Source organism: Leuresthes tenuis, unplaced genomic scaffold, assembly GCF_036924035.1.
Source record: "Leuresthes tenuis unplaced genomic scaffold, fLeuTen1.0.hap1 SCAF_13, whole genome shotgun sequence".
Lineage (NCBI taxonomy): Eukaryota > Metazoa > Chordata > Actinopteri > Atheriniformes > Atherinopsidae > Leuresthes > Leuresthes tenuis.
Window position 1 is genome coordinate 20091097 of NW_027325367.1, and position 19320 is coordinate 20110416.

Below are 19320 nucleotides of genomic sequence, written 5' to 3' on the forward strand. Positions count from 1 at the left end.
CCCTGCTGTGCTCCAATACCGCTTTGTGGCCAAATAATAAGGGCGACACAATTTGTCGAAACGTGTATAGCCTACTGTGCCGTTACTTTGTTCTGCATAAAAATCACACAGCTTTGAAAGAAATGCAGTGATTCACTGGGCAGAGGTGAGATCCACTTGGAGGATTCCTGGGGAAAGATTCTGACCATAAACATTTAGGGTTGGGTGTGGAAAATAGAATATCTTAAGAGCTATACTTCTTATCGCCTTGAAATTCAAAGCCGATTTGTTTTTTTCTATAATTGACATCACACACAATCCTTTTTACAACTTTCAGTTTTAATTTAAAAACTTCCCTATGTGATCATTATTAAACACTACTATAAATAACTAAGATTAAGGTCACTTCCACAGTCAGATCTGCGTGGTTGTTAACAAGGACAGTGGCAGGAAGATGTAGCCGGCACGGTAAAAGATTTGGGTTGTAATCCCTGAACTTCTATGCTAAGGGGATACTTTACTTGATAACATATTATTCCATAATCAAATACATTTGTTTACATTTAATTTTTACAGTGTGGGGCATCTGACATTAGTTTGCCTAACTGGTGAAAGGCAAAATTAGACTGGACCTTTTACTGTCACAATATGGCCTTTAATGAGATAATGCCGGTGAAAATCTGCCATTTCCAGTCAGGAGTCAAGCAACCGATGCAACCATGAACGTTACTGTGGCAGAATGCAAAAACCCCACTGCGAGGTCACAGCGAGACCCCAGTAAATCAAAGTTGATGCGCATCTTAGCCAGCAGTGGGGAGACTAACATAATGGGCTTGCTATAAAAATAAAAAAAATTCCACACATATATGGAGCTATGCCACCTCTGCTTCGTCAGTATGAATGACCAAAGGACAACATCAACGATGGCCAATGGAAATTTTTATCATGACACCAAGAATCACAATATATTGCTATGGGTTCCAACCACTGGTATTTGTTTAGGTCTTAAAATGGGCTCGTCATAGTTTTGTATTCAATCTCTGCTTGTGCACCTAGTGTCTGAGACTGAGATGCGCACACCAACAGGTGCTATAAAATCATTTTGTTCCATTACATAACCCCAGTTCTTCCCGTTTGTGTGTCCTCACACAGGGATGAGTTCAGAGCAAACTACGTTTCAAAACGTCAGTGTAAAAGAGAAAAACAGAAAACTTAAGGTATGTTGCGTAACCCTAACAGATGATATGCACCTCCTTTCTGATCACACTACATTGCGAGTTTGTCTTTTTTAGTAGATGGTGTCCCTTTCTGTTAAAAAAGAAGAATGACCAAGCTGTGAAATGGACGGTCACAAAAATCTGGAGAAAACCACCAGATTACAACTTTTGCTTCCAAAATAAATGGAGGGGAGTGAAGTGCTACTTCGTGTGTACACCCTCCCACTCTGCTTCAACCATGCATATCAGACACTTTCTAGGCCGCAACCAGTCCCCATCACAGGGAGAGAAAAAAAGAAAAAGACTACCGTAGGTTGACTACTAATTATAACCCGTAGAAAAAAAGATGTTGGTGCTGAGACTTGTACCAAAAGCATCCTGAAAATATGCATCTGGCAGCAGCTGCTCGTGTTAAGACACGCTGCCTGCTCAGGGCAGGAGGAAGGTGCACATGTGACTGCTACAAAAGGTGATGGCAGCTCATAGAGGGCAGATATCCAAGACCTAAGTCTTTTCCAAGTATCTGTCACCGAAATGCTATCCGTGTTAACATCAAAAAGATAAGAGGAGCACAGATTATGCTCAGACTCTTGCAACTTTTCCTTTTCCTTACATAAATGTTGAAAAAAAATCATGCTGAAAGCCGCCTGCCGCCCCCTAGAAAAAAATTTCTGAACAGATGAAACTGTTGGTATCCATTTAGAAACCAACAAGGGCTATATTCTTACTTTTCCAACAAAATCAGTTATTATGTGACCAACCAATATAAAGGTCCATCAAAGAGTTAACAGGAAAACGTAAGCCTTATCCATTTAGGACTTATCCAAGAGCTGAGGTCCAACGCTGTAAGCTGCGAGAACAAACAGCAGCCGTGCAATAGCAGGTAGACACCTAGATAACAGTAACAGGGCAAGTGACCTCGCTGGTAAGTAGATTGAGTCAGCGTGGGAGGCTCTGTGGGGGCGGGCCCTTGTTCCGATGAGGATCTAAGGCATCTAGGTGATTGCACACACCGACTTTCTCAACAGGCTGATAAACTACAGGTAGTCCTTTGCTCCCAGCGCAGTGAGCTGGACAGGATGTAGTTTAACAACAGGAAATCGTGGCTACTGTGCCGTCACCGCACACGGCGAGCGCTCAGCTTCTCACATGATTCATTTCTTGCTGAATGAATCCATGTGTTTAACAGAACTTTATTGAAGGTGAACTAGTGCAGAAAAAAAAAGTTTAGGATTTTTCATGGCTGACTGAAGAATCACCGTTTCGTGAGAAATGCCATAAGAATGAGGGAAAAGCAGCTGGCAAAGTATGATTTACCTAAAGCATAATGTTAGCGTAATCATAGATACAAAGAAGATAAATATAGGCTGCCAGTTTTAAAAAGCGAAGCCAGAAATAAAGTTCCTTAAACCAGGATTTCTTATAAAGAGCAGAAGCAGTAAAGGAGGTAAAGTTTGAAACGAATGAGAAAATTCGACTACGCAGTTGATCTATTAGCTCTGAAAACATTTTAAGTTTTTGGTCACAATTCACTGTTTTAAGCCTCAGTCAATACAATCAGGGTATCCCTTCATGGCAGAGCTACCTATCGTATGGGTGTGCATGATTTTCACAAGTTGTCAGCCAGCACTGCTGGTTCCATCCATCATTGAGCTTTAAGGAAGTCAAGAAGGCAAAAATCCAAAGACAAATTAGGGTGTGCAGAACAAAGTCACCAGGCCATTGGGTGAAGTCAGTAAGCACGTTAACGTGACACCATCAAAAAATAAAAACATGTTTAGACTGAAACTGTTAGAAATCAAGCATCTACAAACTGGATCAAAACCCAAATATAAATATTTCCTGCTTACATACGCTCAGCTAGACTCAAATGGGCCTAGGTGCTCCACAAATGCTCCAAAGTTGCATCTTTTTGGATCTTTCTGTAAAAACTACAAAGCATAAACATATATGAAGTAAATTCAATTTACTTACATCTACGATGATATCCCAAAGAGAAAGTTGGACGCGGCAGAATGTCTGGAACATATTCTCACGCACTCCAAAGTGTCGCGGCATCAGACATACTTCAGTCAATAACTCAATTTTTCACTTGTGAACGTACACTGGGATAAGGACAGTGGTCCAGTTAAATGGACCGGTTGAACTGGACTCAGCTGTGCATGTAGCTGCACTGACTGCGGCTCTGTCAGAACAACAACTGTATAATCAGAGTTAAGCAACTGAAACGGGTTTGTAATGCTTTGGAATACCTTAAATGTACTGTTAGAAGGCGTATACTTCCTTATATAAGTAGTGTTTGGAGAATGGCATCTTTTTACAAGCCTTCCTACAACCAGAAAATACGTGCACATTAAACCATTTATTGTAAACTATTAGCAGGGGGATAAAAAAAAAACAAAAAAAATCATGGCAGCGATGACTGCTTTTAGTTGGCATCACACACATAAGTAAACAAGTAATGCAGCTAAGCCATTTATTGGCCATGGGAATATCTTTAACAAATGGAAATGCCTCATTTACAGTACTTTGTATGAAAAGAAAAGTCTGGAGGGACATAGGCATAAACAAGGCAATTGGAAAACAGATGAGAAACCAACTAAGTGATAATAAGAATCAAGCTACTGTGGGGCATGGAGAGCAATTATCAGTAATTTAAGCATTTTGGTCAGAAAACTACTACAAAGCGTGATTATATTAAACTAAGTTCAGCATAACAGATATTGAATAATAACACTGCATTCTGTGAATGAATGACAATGGCGCTAAAAAAGAATAAAAAATATTTTTTTAAAAATCAGAAGAATTAGCAGCAAGATTCCATCAACTAGTAATTAACACAAGACAGATCCATGTAAAATTTAAAGAAAATAGAGAAAATGATAAATAGCTGTACGATGTATGACATAAATTTACTATTCTTATAAGGAAATAAATTGCAAATTTCCTTTTGTAAAAGCAATTAAGCCCTATTAAACGAGCTCAAATCAAAGCCACTCCCAACTACTATAAATGACAAGCAATCCATAAACAGGAAGAGAAAAATAAATTAAGTAACCCTACGTTTAATTGTCTCTTTTAAATGCCTACAGGGGGGAAATTGAATTTGAGGGGTGGGGGACAGATTTACACATCAGCACCGTGTCAAATTGTTGTGTCTGTATCATGACCTTCGGCGGTGGGAGGAAGCGGTGGGAGGCAGCGCTCTCTATATATAGAGGTGAACAACAGAAACGACTCAGTGGAAAACAACGGAGATGACAATCAGAGCGACCACAGGATTTCCACCAGAAACTTCTCAGGAGAGACAGACAGGATAGGGACAATCCAGAAAGAGGGGTGTGGGGGAGTCAACCCGCACATAAAACTCATTCCAACATATAAGAGTTTTTAATACATCTGCTTAAAGTGGAGTACAGTTTAGCATATGTATTGCCCGCAACCCACAAAACCCCTTTTGAAACGGATACCACGTAACCGCGAAATCACTGTCTGAATGTAACAAAGCTGAGAAGGAAACATGCTTATGAGTGAGCGTGTAACTAGGCTGCCATGCTCTGCACAGAGCCTTCATTTTATCGTTGACAATTTACCCACAAACACAGTGATTCAGACCTCAGCTGAAGGGACAATTAGTTCAGTTGCACGTGACGCCCACCGGTGTGAATGACCGCCATTCAGGTGGAAGACGGACAAACGGGGCTGTCAAACTGCTTTGCCCATCTAATATTATTCGAGTTATGTGTCTCCACTAGAAAGACAAGGAGGGCAGAATAACCAGCTCACATAAAGCAAAGCAGTTATATAGCCGGGACTAAAAATAGATCAGGTCACTGTCAAATTCGCCATCGCACCACAAGCCAAGGTCAGTGTTCCATCATTGTCAGCTATAGCAAGCAGCAGTGAGGCAGAGGAATGAAAAGTACAACAGATACACACAATGACCTCAGCAAATCCAAGTCAAATTTGTGGGCTCCCCTTATCCATTTCAGCTATTTCAATTTGTCCTCATCTCTCTCTCTCATGCTCATAGCCTAATTTACATCACCCCTCTTATGATAGAGTATTGAACAAAAATGGCACAAAATGTAAGACTGAATTCTAGTGTGTCCACAGCGGTCTTAAAATCCATGCACTTGTATTGTTGTTCTCTTCTGTTTGGCAGGTTTAAAGTCATAGTGAAGTCACGCTGATCTGTGGCAGCCTATCACATACTACAAATTTTTTGCCAGACTTAACCCCAAACTCATCCAGTTCCAGCTGTCATGTGGACAAATGTCTCTCATCACCAAGACGTTTCTCAGCATGGCTTCTCTCTCTGGAGTCTGCCATGGATGTGACAAGCTGGACAAAAAGAAGAGTTTTCTTGCAAACAATTGATCAAGTTCAGCTGTTTCCAATAATTTCTTCTCCATGCTCTCTGTAATGTTTGTTGTGCATTTATTTTTACTTTTTTTTTTTTGGGGGGGGGGGGGTGGGGGTTGCTCTATGGTGTCCCCTGACCCCAGTCTCTTGTGCTCTTGTACTATAGCTCTTTGCTCATGCCTTGCTCAATGACTCCTTCCTGGTGACTGTTTTAAAATAATGAAACATCCCAAATATTCAACTGGGACGTCTCTGCAAATCGTTTTTATAGTATTCACATATAAGCCCTTTTCACATATCAATTGCAGCTTATCAATGCAAAAAAATGTCCTCATTTAAGCCACCGCTCCTCCTGCTTGGTAATTTGCACATGCCAGACAGAGGCTTATCAGCCCCCCATTGGTGTGCTCTCACATCAAGCCAGCATTGTAGAATCAGTTGAGTGAAGACAGAGTCGTTGGTTAAACCGGCAAGTTCAGCTATGCCGGCTCGATATGTGTCAGCGCACAACGATGAAGGTCCCTTTCACCTCAGTAACTATCTCCCCTGGGGATTCAGAGATGCATCAGCAGAAAACCCGGCTTAAAATCTTGTAGTGTGAACTAGGCTGTGACTTTACTTCTACTATTTGAAAGCACCTAGCAAACTAGGTAGTCAAATAGGTATTTTAAGAAAACAAGTGCACAAGTAGTTCTGCCGTCATCGCGTGAGACGAAAAGCATTCACTACAAAAAATACACTGAAAACTTAAGTAATTAAGACACATTCTGCCCTTTCCCACACAATCAAAAAATACTAAACTAGCCTAATTATCTGAAAAAAGCAGTGATTATCAGACACTGCTGTCCACCACAGTCATCTCCTTGTACTGTGGCAGGTTATGGAAGTTACTGGATATAACTCCAGTTCTGCTTTAGCTGCAGAACTCACTGAGGGCAATGACAAAGAACTTAAACTGCTTGTTTTAGAGACTATATCCATGTTATAAAAAAAAATTATTCTACCTTTAGAGTAAAAATTTTATTGTAGTGAACTAATGTACTCATTAGTGTGGAGTCCTTATTCAGTGTGAAAACTGAATGGCCAGATGCCTATTATTTAAATTTGGCAAGAAGAATCCTTTACAAACACGACAGCATGAGCTAAAAGGTCAAAATGTGTGCATGTGTGTGGACGTAGCATGTGTTGAGATATGCTTAATAGGTAATTCAGCTCAGCTTTTGTGTTGCCTACGTCAAGTGTATGCAAGCAAACATAACACCCCCTACAAGCCTGTACACATATTCAGTATGCAATGCACAATAGTGCTGCTACATACCCTATACAGATACACAGGCCAACCCAGCCTTCTCTGTCACTAGGCAAAGCTGGGATGCAGCAGTCTGAGAGGCAGCGAGGGAGGGGGAACAGGAGCTGCGAGGGGCAGGAAGGGGAGGGGGAGGACAGGAGGAGAGAGCAAACAGAGGAAATAAAAGGAGGGACGGAGACAGAACAGAGGAACGAAAAAGACGAGGGGGGGCTATCAAGGCAAAGAGAAGAATATAAGCTACACCACTAGAGTGAATAAGAGCAATAAAGACTGAGCCAGTGAATGGCAGGCAAATTGAGAGGCTGATACTGAGCTAAACTATGAAAAACACCAAGAGCTGACAGACAGACAGACAGACAGAGGCAGAGTAAGAGGAGGGTAACGTTGGTGGACAAAGAGCCTGGCCTCATCTAAACAGCTGCTGTTCTTCCTAACTTTGCACCTCAGCTCTAAATTCCACAGCCAGCCCGGCTATGAGGGGCTGGGGCCTGAGTCAGCGCTTTTTAAACGCACACAGCCGAGCCCTCTGCTCAAAGCAGCTAGGGGATGGCTACAGCAAGTGTGGAGGGACATAAAGCAGCCACACAGCCAGAGGTTTGGAGTTTTTCCTCGCCCTTCTTTAAGATATTTAGGGGAAAAAAAGAAGGAGGAGGCCAGACTGGAATAATATTAACAGCAAAGAAAAAAAAAGTGAGTAAATCCAATGATAGATTTATATCTCACAGGTTTTTAATGGGTCATGGCTAATGCATTTAAGAGTAAGTTCAAAATGGCCTAAAAAAGGTCATTGTACATGTGATGCGAAGTTGAACACAACAGCAATTGACACATCCATGTGAAAGAGGATCGAGGCTTCATGGCAGAGGCACAGCTGTCACAGAAAGCAAAGAACAAAATCCCCATTAATAAAACATACCAGAAGCACCGACATTGGATGACTAACTGATTAGAATGTATATGTAAAACTGCAGTAAAGCTGAAAGACTTGCTACGGCTAATGAGAGGTATTAAAACAAGACAAGAGGAACAAACAGTTTCAAGTTAAAAAAAAGTAAGAATTTAAACAATTTCTCCAGTAAATGTGAAGCAAGTCTGACTTAAAGCTGAGACATGCAGCAGTGAACTGGATTTCTTAGCATCTCCACTCCCTACAACAGCTGCGATTTTATGTTAAATGGCCTAGCTCTTTCTTTGCATGTCAGAGAAACATCCTATGATAGAAAGGAGAGCAGAGGAAAAATGGAATCTGAAGGAAATGGATCACATGCTGCAAATTCTTCCAAATTATTTGTGAACTTGTGCCCCGGTGAAGCTGCTGAGGATCGAGAAGCAGCAAATAGGCTTTAAAGTGAGACAGCAGCAGAGTATCGGGCACACATCCATGCTGGTTGTTTTTAACCGCATAATATGCTGGGCTGTATTTTCATGATAATATCACATTTTTTTAAGATTTTTGCTTCATTGATAAATCCGACTTCAAGCCTGCTTTTTATTCAATTATTTAAAAAAAAAAAAATAATTGTATTTGAAATAGTACAGGGACACAGCCAAAAAGTCTTAAGAGTGCCTAATCCCTAGATTTTATGGAGGCCAACATGAACCTTTTTTCTCCACCTTTTGGAATGCTCTGCATTTCCTAAGCTTCTTTTCACATCAAAAGTGGAGAAAACGTGTGCCACTGTATAAAGAATGGACCATAGCTGAGAGACTGTGATAAAAGGACATACAGATTTCAGATAAATATATCTTTTCTATCTGCTGATGATCCTCATGTATGGATTCCCCACAGCTTTATGAATGAGGACAGCCAGAAACGGCTCTTACATTGTATTTTTCACTGAAAAATGGCTCTTTCTTTCTCTGTAAGGCCAGTTTGGATACACTCGCTATCAAAGACACCCATTCCCAGTTCAGTGAGTATAGGGAGAGACAAAAGTATGCAAGCAAAAAGCGTTGGCCAGCTGGCAGTGGAACCATTTCAGTTAAATGGGTAGGGGGGGGGGGGGCTTACTTAGAAAATGTTGTGAGAAAACAAAGTCACTCTGTCTGTGGCAGTTATGAGTGTGTCGCTGGTGTAGAATCAGCTGGCAAAGAGAGAACTTTCTAATTGCTCCTCTGAGCTGAAGAGTCATGGCGGGGAGACTGGAGCGACATCTTTTTCAACAAGCTTCGTTTCATTTAAAAGTTTACAAGTTTTACAAGTTTCATGTTTCATTTAAAGTATTAAAAGTATACTCCGGTATCCTTTCCATTTTAGAAAGTCCAAACTCGTATATGTAGCATTTTTCACACTGATTGAAAGAAAAAAAGGCAAACTTGCTAACGCCTACCTTTTACAGGCAATGTGAAAGTATACTTAGGATTCAGTCCTGCGTCAAATGACCCACGTTTACCGATGGTAACGTCTCACATGGAGGATCCCAAACTGGCAGCAACAACCCACGTAAAAAACAAAGACAAGACCGCTTCACCTTTACTAGTCGTGCTCATTCTTTGTCCCGCTGTATTGAACCGACATCTGTCGCCATTCAAAAATAGTAAACTAGCCCCATTATCGCAGAGTTGAGATTATTACAAACACGGCCTGTAGGATGCCGTGTAATTCTATCTTTTTATGCGGTCGTAGTGACACACACAAAAAGGTAAACTGGTACAGTAAGTTGTAAACGACAAACACGCAACTACTGGCAATGCCAAAGGATGAAATCAGCTTGTATTAGCAAGTGCACAAATTTAAAAACAGTTTAAAACAAATTGTTTCGGTGTAGAAATCTGTACTACATGTTGACGTCAGCAGTTGATACTTTTATTACTTGAGGATGTCATATGAATGCAGTATACCAAATGGAGGCCAAGACTAATCCATTTAGGTTAAACTTACAACATGCTGCATCATATTTTTATGCACAGACATAGTGTGGGCTTCCATCCTTCCAACAGACTGACTTTTAAAAGGAAAAGAAAAATAACGAGCAAAAGGCACCCAGCGAAGATGCTTAATTTTCATTTGGTCTCTAAACACTGGCAGAAAAGATTGACAGACAGCTGAGTGGAGAGGTCAGCCAAAGCCAGCTTACAGCCACTGTGGGGGAAGGAGGAGGGAAGAAAGAGATTGGAAGGATGAAGAGAAGTAAAGGTAAAGAGGGAAGAGGGCTGGAGGGAGGAGAGACCATTTGCAGTCAGATCCCAAGGGTCCTGAGGCTGGCTAATGACCTGCACTACAGAGTGTCTTCTGGGAGACGGAGGAAGGAAGCCAAGCCTTCCTGTGCCACTTTCTGATGACACATCACAATTAGCAGCAGTCATTTATCTGCCTACAAAGCTCCCAGACAGATTGGCCGAGTGTTTCTAAAGGCCACCTTTGAATATCCTGATGCTGGGCTGTAATGAGCGATTTCACGGTACCCTGATAGAGGCAAAAGAAATCCACAGCTTGAACTCCAACTGGGCTTTCTTAGCACGCACAGGTAAAGGAAGTGCAGAATCTGCTCATTTATTTGACACATCTCATCAATGATCCCGTTAGAAATTCAACATATGAATGAAAGTCAATTGAATCACAATGCAAGAAAGCAAGGCTCATTTTAGCCATTGTCCAAGTCACAGAGAAATGCCACATCAAAAATAAATCAATCATCAATTAATCAATAAAATCCTCACCTAATTGGAGAGTCCCTACATTGATTTTTTTTTTTCTTTGGAGATGACATGAGAGGATTGATGCCTGCACAGTGTTCATAAAAATACAGCTTAGCACAAAGACTACAAGAAGAAAACCTAAAGACATTCACCAACCAGCAAATCAAAATTTGTTAAAGAAAACGTACACATTTTAACATATTTTAGATATGACAACAGTACTGATGGGAATATTTCACCTTAAGGAACAGAGCAAAAAAAAGTGAGTTTGCATGCACACGGTCATTTCAGCCTATTGGACTTGTTTGGAGATCTAAAGGGTTAATACAGACAGAGAGTAAATGAAGTGGAGGGGAAAAAAAACTGCCGAAAATAGTCCAAGTGGTGGCTGGAGTTCCCCCCCATTTGGGACACTGAACTCTACTGTGTGGTAGTGGACACCGGGAGATGAGAGGACACATGGGCCCCTCTGCTATGTCTGATTGTTTGCCAGTCCTCTGAGGACAATGGAAAAAGCTGTGTGCACGTGTGTGTGTGTGCGTGCATGAAAAAGTGAGAAACCAAAGGAGTTCATGAGTGTTCAAATGAGCAAACAGACATCTGTTGCGAGTGTACTGGTGTGAAGGGGGAGGAAATAAACAGTGTGACCTTGCGTTTTCCCAACAAAACACCAAAACGTTGGACGTGAGTAAGCTGCAGAGTACACAATGACACAATGCGATGCAGCTGTCCCACTTCCTCGTATGACATCATGTACCCATTGGGTCCGCACTAGCTCACAGAGTCCTTGTGGTCCCTTCCTGTTCTTCGTGCCCACCACACAGGAAACGGTAGAGCAGCCACAGTGGTAACAAGGATGTCCTGACAGAGGTCGGCCCATGTAGGATGTGAACGTCCAATATTTACACACAAAACTGTTAAATACGAATTATGAATGCTTCTGCTGACACAGATCGCCTGCATGCACATCCCCCAACATCACACAAATCTGAGTTTTATTTTATTCTTTTAAATGAATACTTTAATATCTGATTACCTTTCCATCTGAAAGCCTTTAAACAGCAACTATCTGACTCACTTTTTTTCTTCTTTTTTAAAAAACACTGCCTTTGTTATAAAAAAAAAAAAGAAAAAAAAGAAAATGCACTGAAGGACATTTCCTGTCTGGTCTCTTCCCAGAACGAGGCAGGCAGCTACAGCGCAGCTGGCAAAGCAGCTCCTAATCACTGTAAACTGACCTGAACACATTTTTATAACTGCAGCGGTGCTATGGACAGTGCATGAAGTGTCCCAGGGCTCGTTTGTTCTTGATGGGGCAAATTGGCCTCTGGACATAATTTAAAACCATGTGACACAAGAATTCCTTTTTGAAACCAACACAATTAAAATCTTTACAGATGCAGCAGCGGCTCTTCTGGTCTGTTTAGTAACGGGAATAACAGGGAGGAACTCCAGTCCACAATGTGAGATAGCCTAGTCAGGCAAAACCACAATAATGTATGTGTGTGTGTATGAGAATGTGTTCGTGTGCGCGTCTCCCCTGTGAGTTGTGTGTGAGGCACACTGCCAATGAAAGCCTTGCAGGGTGGAGCACACATCAGCTGCAGCTGAACAGCTGGCCACTGTGGGCTAACACCAGTCGGCATTGAAAAAGGTCAGGCGGCCTCCTCCATGTTTGCCAACTGCGGCCTGGCACAGCTGCCCGTTTTCATTCAGTTACCCAGAAATTCATTTCTCAAAACAGGCCTTGAAAAGTTGAAAATTTCAAATTCTTGTGAAATATCTGAAAACCTCATGCAGAAAACGGACTTTTGCATTGGTAATTCATTTCATCACAACACAGGCACCAACACCCTGGTCCAGTTTTTACTGATATTTTAACACCAACCCACATTAGACATGGGTCATTGTGAAACTGAAAGGATTGCATTCAAACTAATTCATTATTCATTTTTTGGACTGAGAAGTGCTTGTTCCATGGAAAAATGAGTAGGTGTATTTCTTCTACTCAGAAACTCATACTCTGAGGACAAACGTTGAGCCTCTATGTAAACTCTGATAAGCATTACACTGAACGACTAACATTAAATGAAATTCACCTTCTAAACATTGTTGCACAATAGCTTCTTCATTTATATTGCCCCATTTCTCAAAGCTCAGGAGCAGCGTATGGTAGGGCTAAGCAATTTTATGGATACTGCGATATATAATCGATATTTTGTTTCCCAATAAAGTATCGATTTATCAGCCGCAAGTATTGATTTTTTTTTTTCTTTAAGCACACTTTATTAAAAAGTCAGGCGTTACAATTAGCGAAAACACAGAACATTATATAACAATACAATGCCGGGGGGGGTCACATTACACAAAACAGTGATAAATTAATTCATAAAAATGTTATATAAAGTATAGCTCAGTGGTTTTGATGGCTTTTCTGTTTATAGAGTGTTGGATTGTTGTAATGTATTGTTTGAGCTCCTCAAAAATGAAAAAAGATGGTTTGTGATGAGAAAATTTGGATTTGTGTATATAATATTTAGCAAGTAAAACAAGTTGATGGTGTAATATTGATCTTTGTTGTTCGCAGGATAGGAGAGGAACCCAAACAGTACATTTAGATATGTAAGAGAGGAACCAGATCAAATTTTCTGGGAAATTAATGCACAGACATCTTGCTAGAAAACATATGAAAAAGGACCAGAATAAATGTCAAAGATCTTCTTCAGATTGTGTGCAGAGTGAGCAGTCCACGTTAATGTCCTTTTTGTATCTACGTAGCAATAACTTACAGGGATAAAACCTATGAATCATATTAAAAAAACACTTCTTTAATATTATTTCTATTCAGGTATTTAGAGGGAAGGCAAAGTCCGAAAGGACATGGTTTCCATGTTTTCAAAATATGGGCACCGCTAGTGACAATGTAGGTGCTGTACGTCATGGATATGCTGTCAACAATTCGCAACATGAACATGAGTTTACACTGAAGACATGTTTGTGACATTTTTGCTTGTTTCTGTTTGTCTGGCTGTGTTGTCCTTCCAGTTCAAAAGATGGACCACCAGTCCAATCAGCGACGATTCATGTCAAATCCCTTTAAAATCTTTCAGAAAATGATGTAAGTGTTTTGAATCGTTGGATGAATATCGTACGACTGAGCATTCAAAGAAATCAAGAAATTAACTGGGTTTTTTCCCCCAACACAACTGGCCTGAAAGCGTCAGGGCTTGAACTGGCCATCACCAGGTCTATGCGAAGAGTCGGGATACAGTGTACTTCCTCGTGTTCATTTCCCCTGTGGCTGCAGGTCATGTAGGGGTCTCCATTTCAGCCGAAATGAGGTCACCAAACAAGGAGAAAAAGCAAACCCAATACAAATGTTTGTCTTGTCCTCTGGCTCATACTGATTCTCGGGGAAAACAGCTTGCACCTTAGTCACAGCTGCGCTGGTGTAGGAAACATACACGGTGCAGCAACTAAATTAGAGTGATGCATCTTCTCTCCGGGAAAACGGCTGTTGGGGCACAGCTTCAATGTGGCTTACAAAGGTAGGCCAGCCACAAGTTAAAGAGGTCTTAGGTTTCATAGCGGCCCACCTTGAACTATTTTTCTGTATGTCAGATTAAACTTTGTTTAGGCTGTGTGTTAACTCTATAAGTCTGATCCAGTCTGTTCCTTGTAGGCTCAAATCTTTTGCGTGTACTCTGGCTCGTATGCTGGGGTATTAATGAGCAGGTAGAATTGCACTAGAACACCTCCTCAGTTAACATTTAGCTCGTAAATGTTCAAATACTGCAAAATGTGTAACAGGTATGCTTTTTTCTTTGACCCTGTGGCTGGATGTTCTGCCAAGAAAAAGAAAAAAAAAAAAAAGAAAACATGGGAGTGGCGACACTCTGAAAACTTTTTAGGACAAGACAAGACTTGACCTTAATTCTACCGCAATTTCGTTGCTGGCTTGGTCACAAAGGTGTGGTCTGCTGTCTTGTGGATGTGTGTTATCATAGTCCTAAAACCACACCAGATTAATACACAATGTTAAACTTTCTCCATTCTTGTCTGCTTCTAAAGCAGAGAGTAATTAATCTCTAAAAAAGGGGCTACTTAATCAGCTCGCCTTAACCATGATAACATGTAGATAGTATCTGTATTAGTCATTTTTCTGTGCCTTTGTTATGTTCTTTTTGTCATCATTCTGCCACACTTTTGCTTTCAGATTTGACCAAAACGGTTTTCAAACACACGATAGGAACACCATCACATCTGCGCTTCTTTGCTACAACCATGCTGCGTCCACAAGAGGAGTTTCTTCTTTTCTTACATGATGACAAAGAGGTTGATGTGATCATGAGCTGCCGCAATCAGTCACTAAGTCCAGAGGTCAAACAGAAAACTAATCAACTATTAACTAAGTTAGTCTGAGCAAAAATAGCTACATTTAAAAAGAATGACAAAAGTTACTGCTTTTTCATATTAAACTGAATCATCTGGAAGTTTTTCAACATTTTAAAAGGCAAAACAATCATGAAAACTTTAATAAATAATCAATAAAAAATATATATATATCAATAAAAACCATTAGTTGCAGCTCTCATCTAACTTTTTCTGTCCTACACGGGCAGTGTGTGTAGCAGATGTGTGTATAAATTTCTTTACAAGCACATTTGTTTAAACAGGACATTCCCACTACAGGCAACTTGTCTTCTTAGATGAAGTCCATAATGGTTCCAATAACCACTCCGAGGACTGCATTTTCATTATAACCATTAGCCATTGGGCACTGCCCATCTGATGAACCTTATTTGAACATCGGTATTCTGTGTGCAAGCACTTTGCTGATAAGCCTCTTTGAGAAATTGGAGTGTGTGTGAGAAACTTTAGGCACACTGAAATACACTGATGCGTCGCTGAGCCACCTCCGTTTGGTCTGTTTGATCGACCAAACAAAAACAACGGCGGCTTAACTAGGACATTGTTTCTGCACCTATAAAGCACAATCGCTGGGAACTATCTGCGCCACTATGTGCCAAAGTAAAAGAAAATATATTTGTATTCAAACTAAAAAGAAACTTCCAACTTTTTGGAGTTGACACTAACGTGATAAAAACAAACGCCTGCATCAGAGATAGCGGAGAAGAATAAGCACTGAATTTTGTTCAAGCAGACCCAACAACTCACCTCAATTAAACCTAATAACAATTAAATAGTTCTGGGGGATTTAATAATAATCCCTCTGGGGCAGGACACAATAAGCAGCAGCAGCAGCATGAGACCTGTGGAAAGTTATGACAGCTTGGACAAATCTGTGTGTTGTGTCTGGCTGAGCTCAGTCAAAGAGTTTCTAGTGTCATCTCAGAGAAATGTCAGGATGAAGTCACCACTTGGCACTGCGCTTCTCCTTAAAGGCCAGGGCAAGCTGGCATTGTTGCAAAGCAAACTAGATGCTGCCGATCAGCTGAAGACTAGCAAGCGGGGCCAAAACTGTCGCCCTGAAGGAAACGGCACATGTGCAGAGGATGAAAGCCGTTTGGTGTAGCATTTAATGGGCAGAAAAGCAACTTTTTTTATGCCGGCGCAAACAGAAACACAAACAAAATACCACCACATCCGGTTGGTGTGGTTCCATTTTTAGTATAGAATAGGTTGGCTGGATTTTGGCTGATAGGGAACACCAAATCAACAGCCACAGCTAAACTCTCACGCCATCTGACTGACTTCACTGCCTTCCTGTCTGTCTTTGACCAAGCCTCTCAGTGATGAAGGCTGCCTGTTTACCCTTGCAGTTTGTACTGTTTTAGAAATTAAAGTCAGACAAAGAGATGCTAGCAAATGCACCAAACAGCACTTTCCTTCCATTATGCTTTTGTTTCATACTGCCTCATGGATTATTAATTTGTCTTGATTCATGTTTCTGCCTGCACGAGAAACTATGTGCTCCCTCACTGCCTCTGCACCGCTGCACCTCTTTCAGGGCTTTCAAAGACGAGCGGGCAAAAGCCAGGCATGCTCCGGCAGCTAGCTGGGCCTCTGTACTAGATTAAAAAAAAAAAAAAAAAGGTGAGTTGTTCACATTCCTGCTTCATGCACAAACCAAACCCCAGTGTCACACATACACACGCACACACAGAGTCCCTCTGGCAAGGCAAAAGGATTGTGTTGTTTGTGTGTGTGTGTGGTCCTCTTGCCTCCTGTGTTTTATTTTTTTCTTTCCTTGCTTTAAGGGGGGGCAGTTACAAAACGCCAAAATAAATTCGACTTCCATGTCTATTGGATGAGTAAACCCAAGTGGACTGTCAACAAGCATCCCCCTACACCCATTCGCAAGAAAACAAACTGACAAGAAAGTAGTTGTGGAAACTAAACTGATCTGGAGAGAGTTGGTGCGACAACAGAAAGACATCAACTTTACGTAAGAGTGCATGCTGAATAAGTGATGGCCTGGAGGAGAAGACATCTTTATTAGATCTTTCCTGGACTTCTATCAAAACTCTATGCGAGTCTGCTAAAGATCTTCTTCACTATTGTGAATATCCTCCTGTGGATTAGGTTACTCCCTCTCACTGTCAGCTTGCTGTTTTTGGGAGTAAACCAGGTTTAAACCTCTGCTTAACGCGAGCTCTGGTATCCCCAACAGGCTGCCGTGCATGATCATTTTCCAAAACATATCAAACTTTCAGTTACACAAGAATATAGTGACCTTGCTTTTTAAGTTTCAGGGAGGGTTCGTGTGAGAGAAGAGCAGGCCAAGTGAGCCTCGCTACTACTATAAAAGGAATGTGATGATGAAGGGAGGGCCACTGCACCACCAACATTAGCCGCTTATCATCTTACCAAAGAGACGGGGAAGACAAACAAGAGGAAATAAAAATAATTTAAAAAATAAAAATAAATATCACATATGGGATAACTTACCCCAGTCCAAAAACTCCAGGATGTTTTTCTCCCTTCTGAGCGGAGAGTTGTTGCACTCATCATAGAGGCAGACCAGGATATCCAGCAGCGTTTCTACACTCAGACACTGGCCATTAGACTGAGCTGGTCCGTCCAGGATCAGCTTCTCCAGCTTCTTCAAACGCACCTCTCCCGACATGTTTATTCCGGCTTGTTGCTCTTTAAAGTAATGATGGTGACGGGAGTTAGATGGCAAAATTAACAAACACCTCCTCGGCCTGTTGGTCACTGCAGAGAGGCCCGAAGAGGCTAAAGAAGTTCTCTCACCTTCACCGTGTCGAGGAAATACTAAAACTTTGTGTTGAGTGCAGGCCGGGGCTAATTCTGCGCTAAAAAAAAAAATCACCTATTCATGATCTACCTCTAAAGATCCAGTATCTAAGAGGTCGGTACGATATGCAACACTTCCACATGTTTAGTGCCTATCCCCACAGGGTGCATAAGAAAACAAGTAAGCTAGTCCACAATTACAGACCCTGGCTGCCCCAGGCCGGTAGATTTTGATGAGATCACAACGCTTAATGGCAGTTTTCTGGTCTTCCCCGTGGGAGAAATGGAAAAAAAAATCGAGTCGATGCCTTTCAACAGACCTCCCTGTTTCGGTGTTGTGGTGGATATCTGGAATTCTCCATTCTTCCAGCAACCCTAAAATGCAAGGCAGATCTGCAATGCTACAAAGCCCCAGCGCCCCTCCTCTGCTCCAGGAATGGAAGGGCGACACAGGCTTAGTAAGCAGCCTGCTAGGTTAGCTATTTAGCTAGCCACGAAGCTAACGTTAACGTTACTTTACTCCGTTCTTAAATGCCATCATTGCCACCTTTTTTTCGCCATGAGTTGACATGTAACACGCAGCGTAAAGACAGCTCGTCAGAATTCCACCCCTTTCGAAAATGTTTTTTTTTCTTCTTCTATCCAACTGGGAATTGTTTCCCTGTTTTCACAACTCACTGCTGGCAGATATGTTCTTTAAATCCCATTCTTCGTCCAGAAACCAAATGTCTCTCTTAGTTTCTTCACAGTTCGAAACCACGGTTAGTTCAAGAGTTCCAGAAGATCGTAAGTTGGCCGTTAAAAATGCAGGTCCCTTTGAAGGTTATAGAGGAGCTCGTTTCACGTCAAAAAGGAAAACTGTATTCTTGCTTATTCCAAATACGGGACACAGCCTAAACTCCCTCTGTCCTTTCCTTTGCACTGCCTGCCTCCCCCGCCGGTCGGTCGCTTCTTGCAGTCTTTGCACAGTCAAGCTACCAGCAGCTTGCTGTCAGAGACTTTAGACAGAAAAGACAGCCGAGCGGACAGCTCTTTGCGCAACGTCGCGCTGGATTATGGGAAGTGGGTCTGTAAAGTACATGAGAGATATAAATGGGCTGGTGTCTTGTGACCCTATTTGAACACATAAAAACACCACATACAGAATATAGTGAGAATATAGAACTAATTATTTAATTCGCGAACGATGCTTTTTATACGTTTCGAGTCTGGCTGTTCTCTCACTTTCACGAAAAAGTCAACTTCCAAGCATGCGCAAGGTGCTGAAACATCATCAGCGCCATCTTTGCAGTGCCTCCGCGTTCATTCGTTGAATCCTTTACAGCCAGCAGCCCATCTTATTGTGTCGTAGCATCTCTGGTTGCTGCTGCAGGCAAAATCCCAGATCATCATCATGGCGCCCGTCACAGCATCTGCTGTGAGGAGGTGGGGGTATTTGGCAGTGGTGGGGGCTGTCAATATTGTGAATGGAAACTGCGGGCTGTCTGTCTGGTGGTGCGGTCCATAGAGGACACGTTTTCCTCTGGCTGACTTCAGAGTGGAATCACTATCGTCGCTTTAACAGGCTGCAAAACGCTACGTTAGTGGATA

The 19320-nt window shown here is 41.6% G+C and overlaps 1 protein-coding gene across 4 annotated transcripts in view; it reads right to left on the minus strand.

The window, feature by feature from the left end:
- Nucleotides 1-18706, minus strand: part of cdc42bpab (CDC42 binding protein kinase alpha (DMPK-like) b) — a 73851-nt gene extending 55145 nt beyond the window's left edge. For 3 of the 4 annotated variants that reach the window (XM_072362486.1, XM_072362485.1, XM_072362484.1), the window contains exon 1: nt 17422-18706. In XM_072362486.1, coding sequence (XP_072218587.1) covers nt 17422-17599 — 178 coding nt within the window. In that variant the 5' untranslated portion in view covers nt 17600-18706. The remainder of the gene's footprint in view (nt 1-17421) is intronic. The other variant, XM_072362487.1, reaches the window with a different exon arrangement.
- Between the last annotated feature and the right edge of the window lie 614 nt (nt 18707-19320).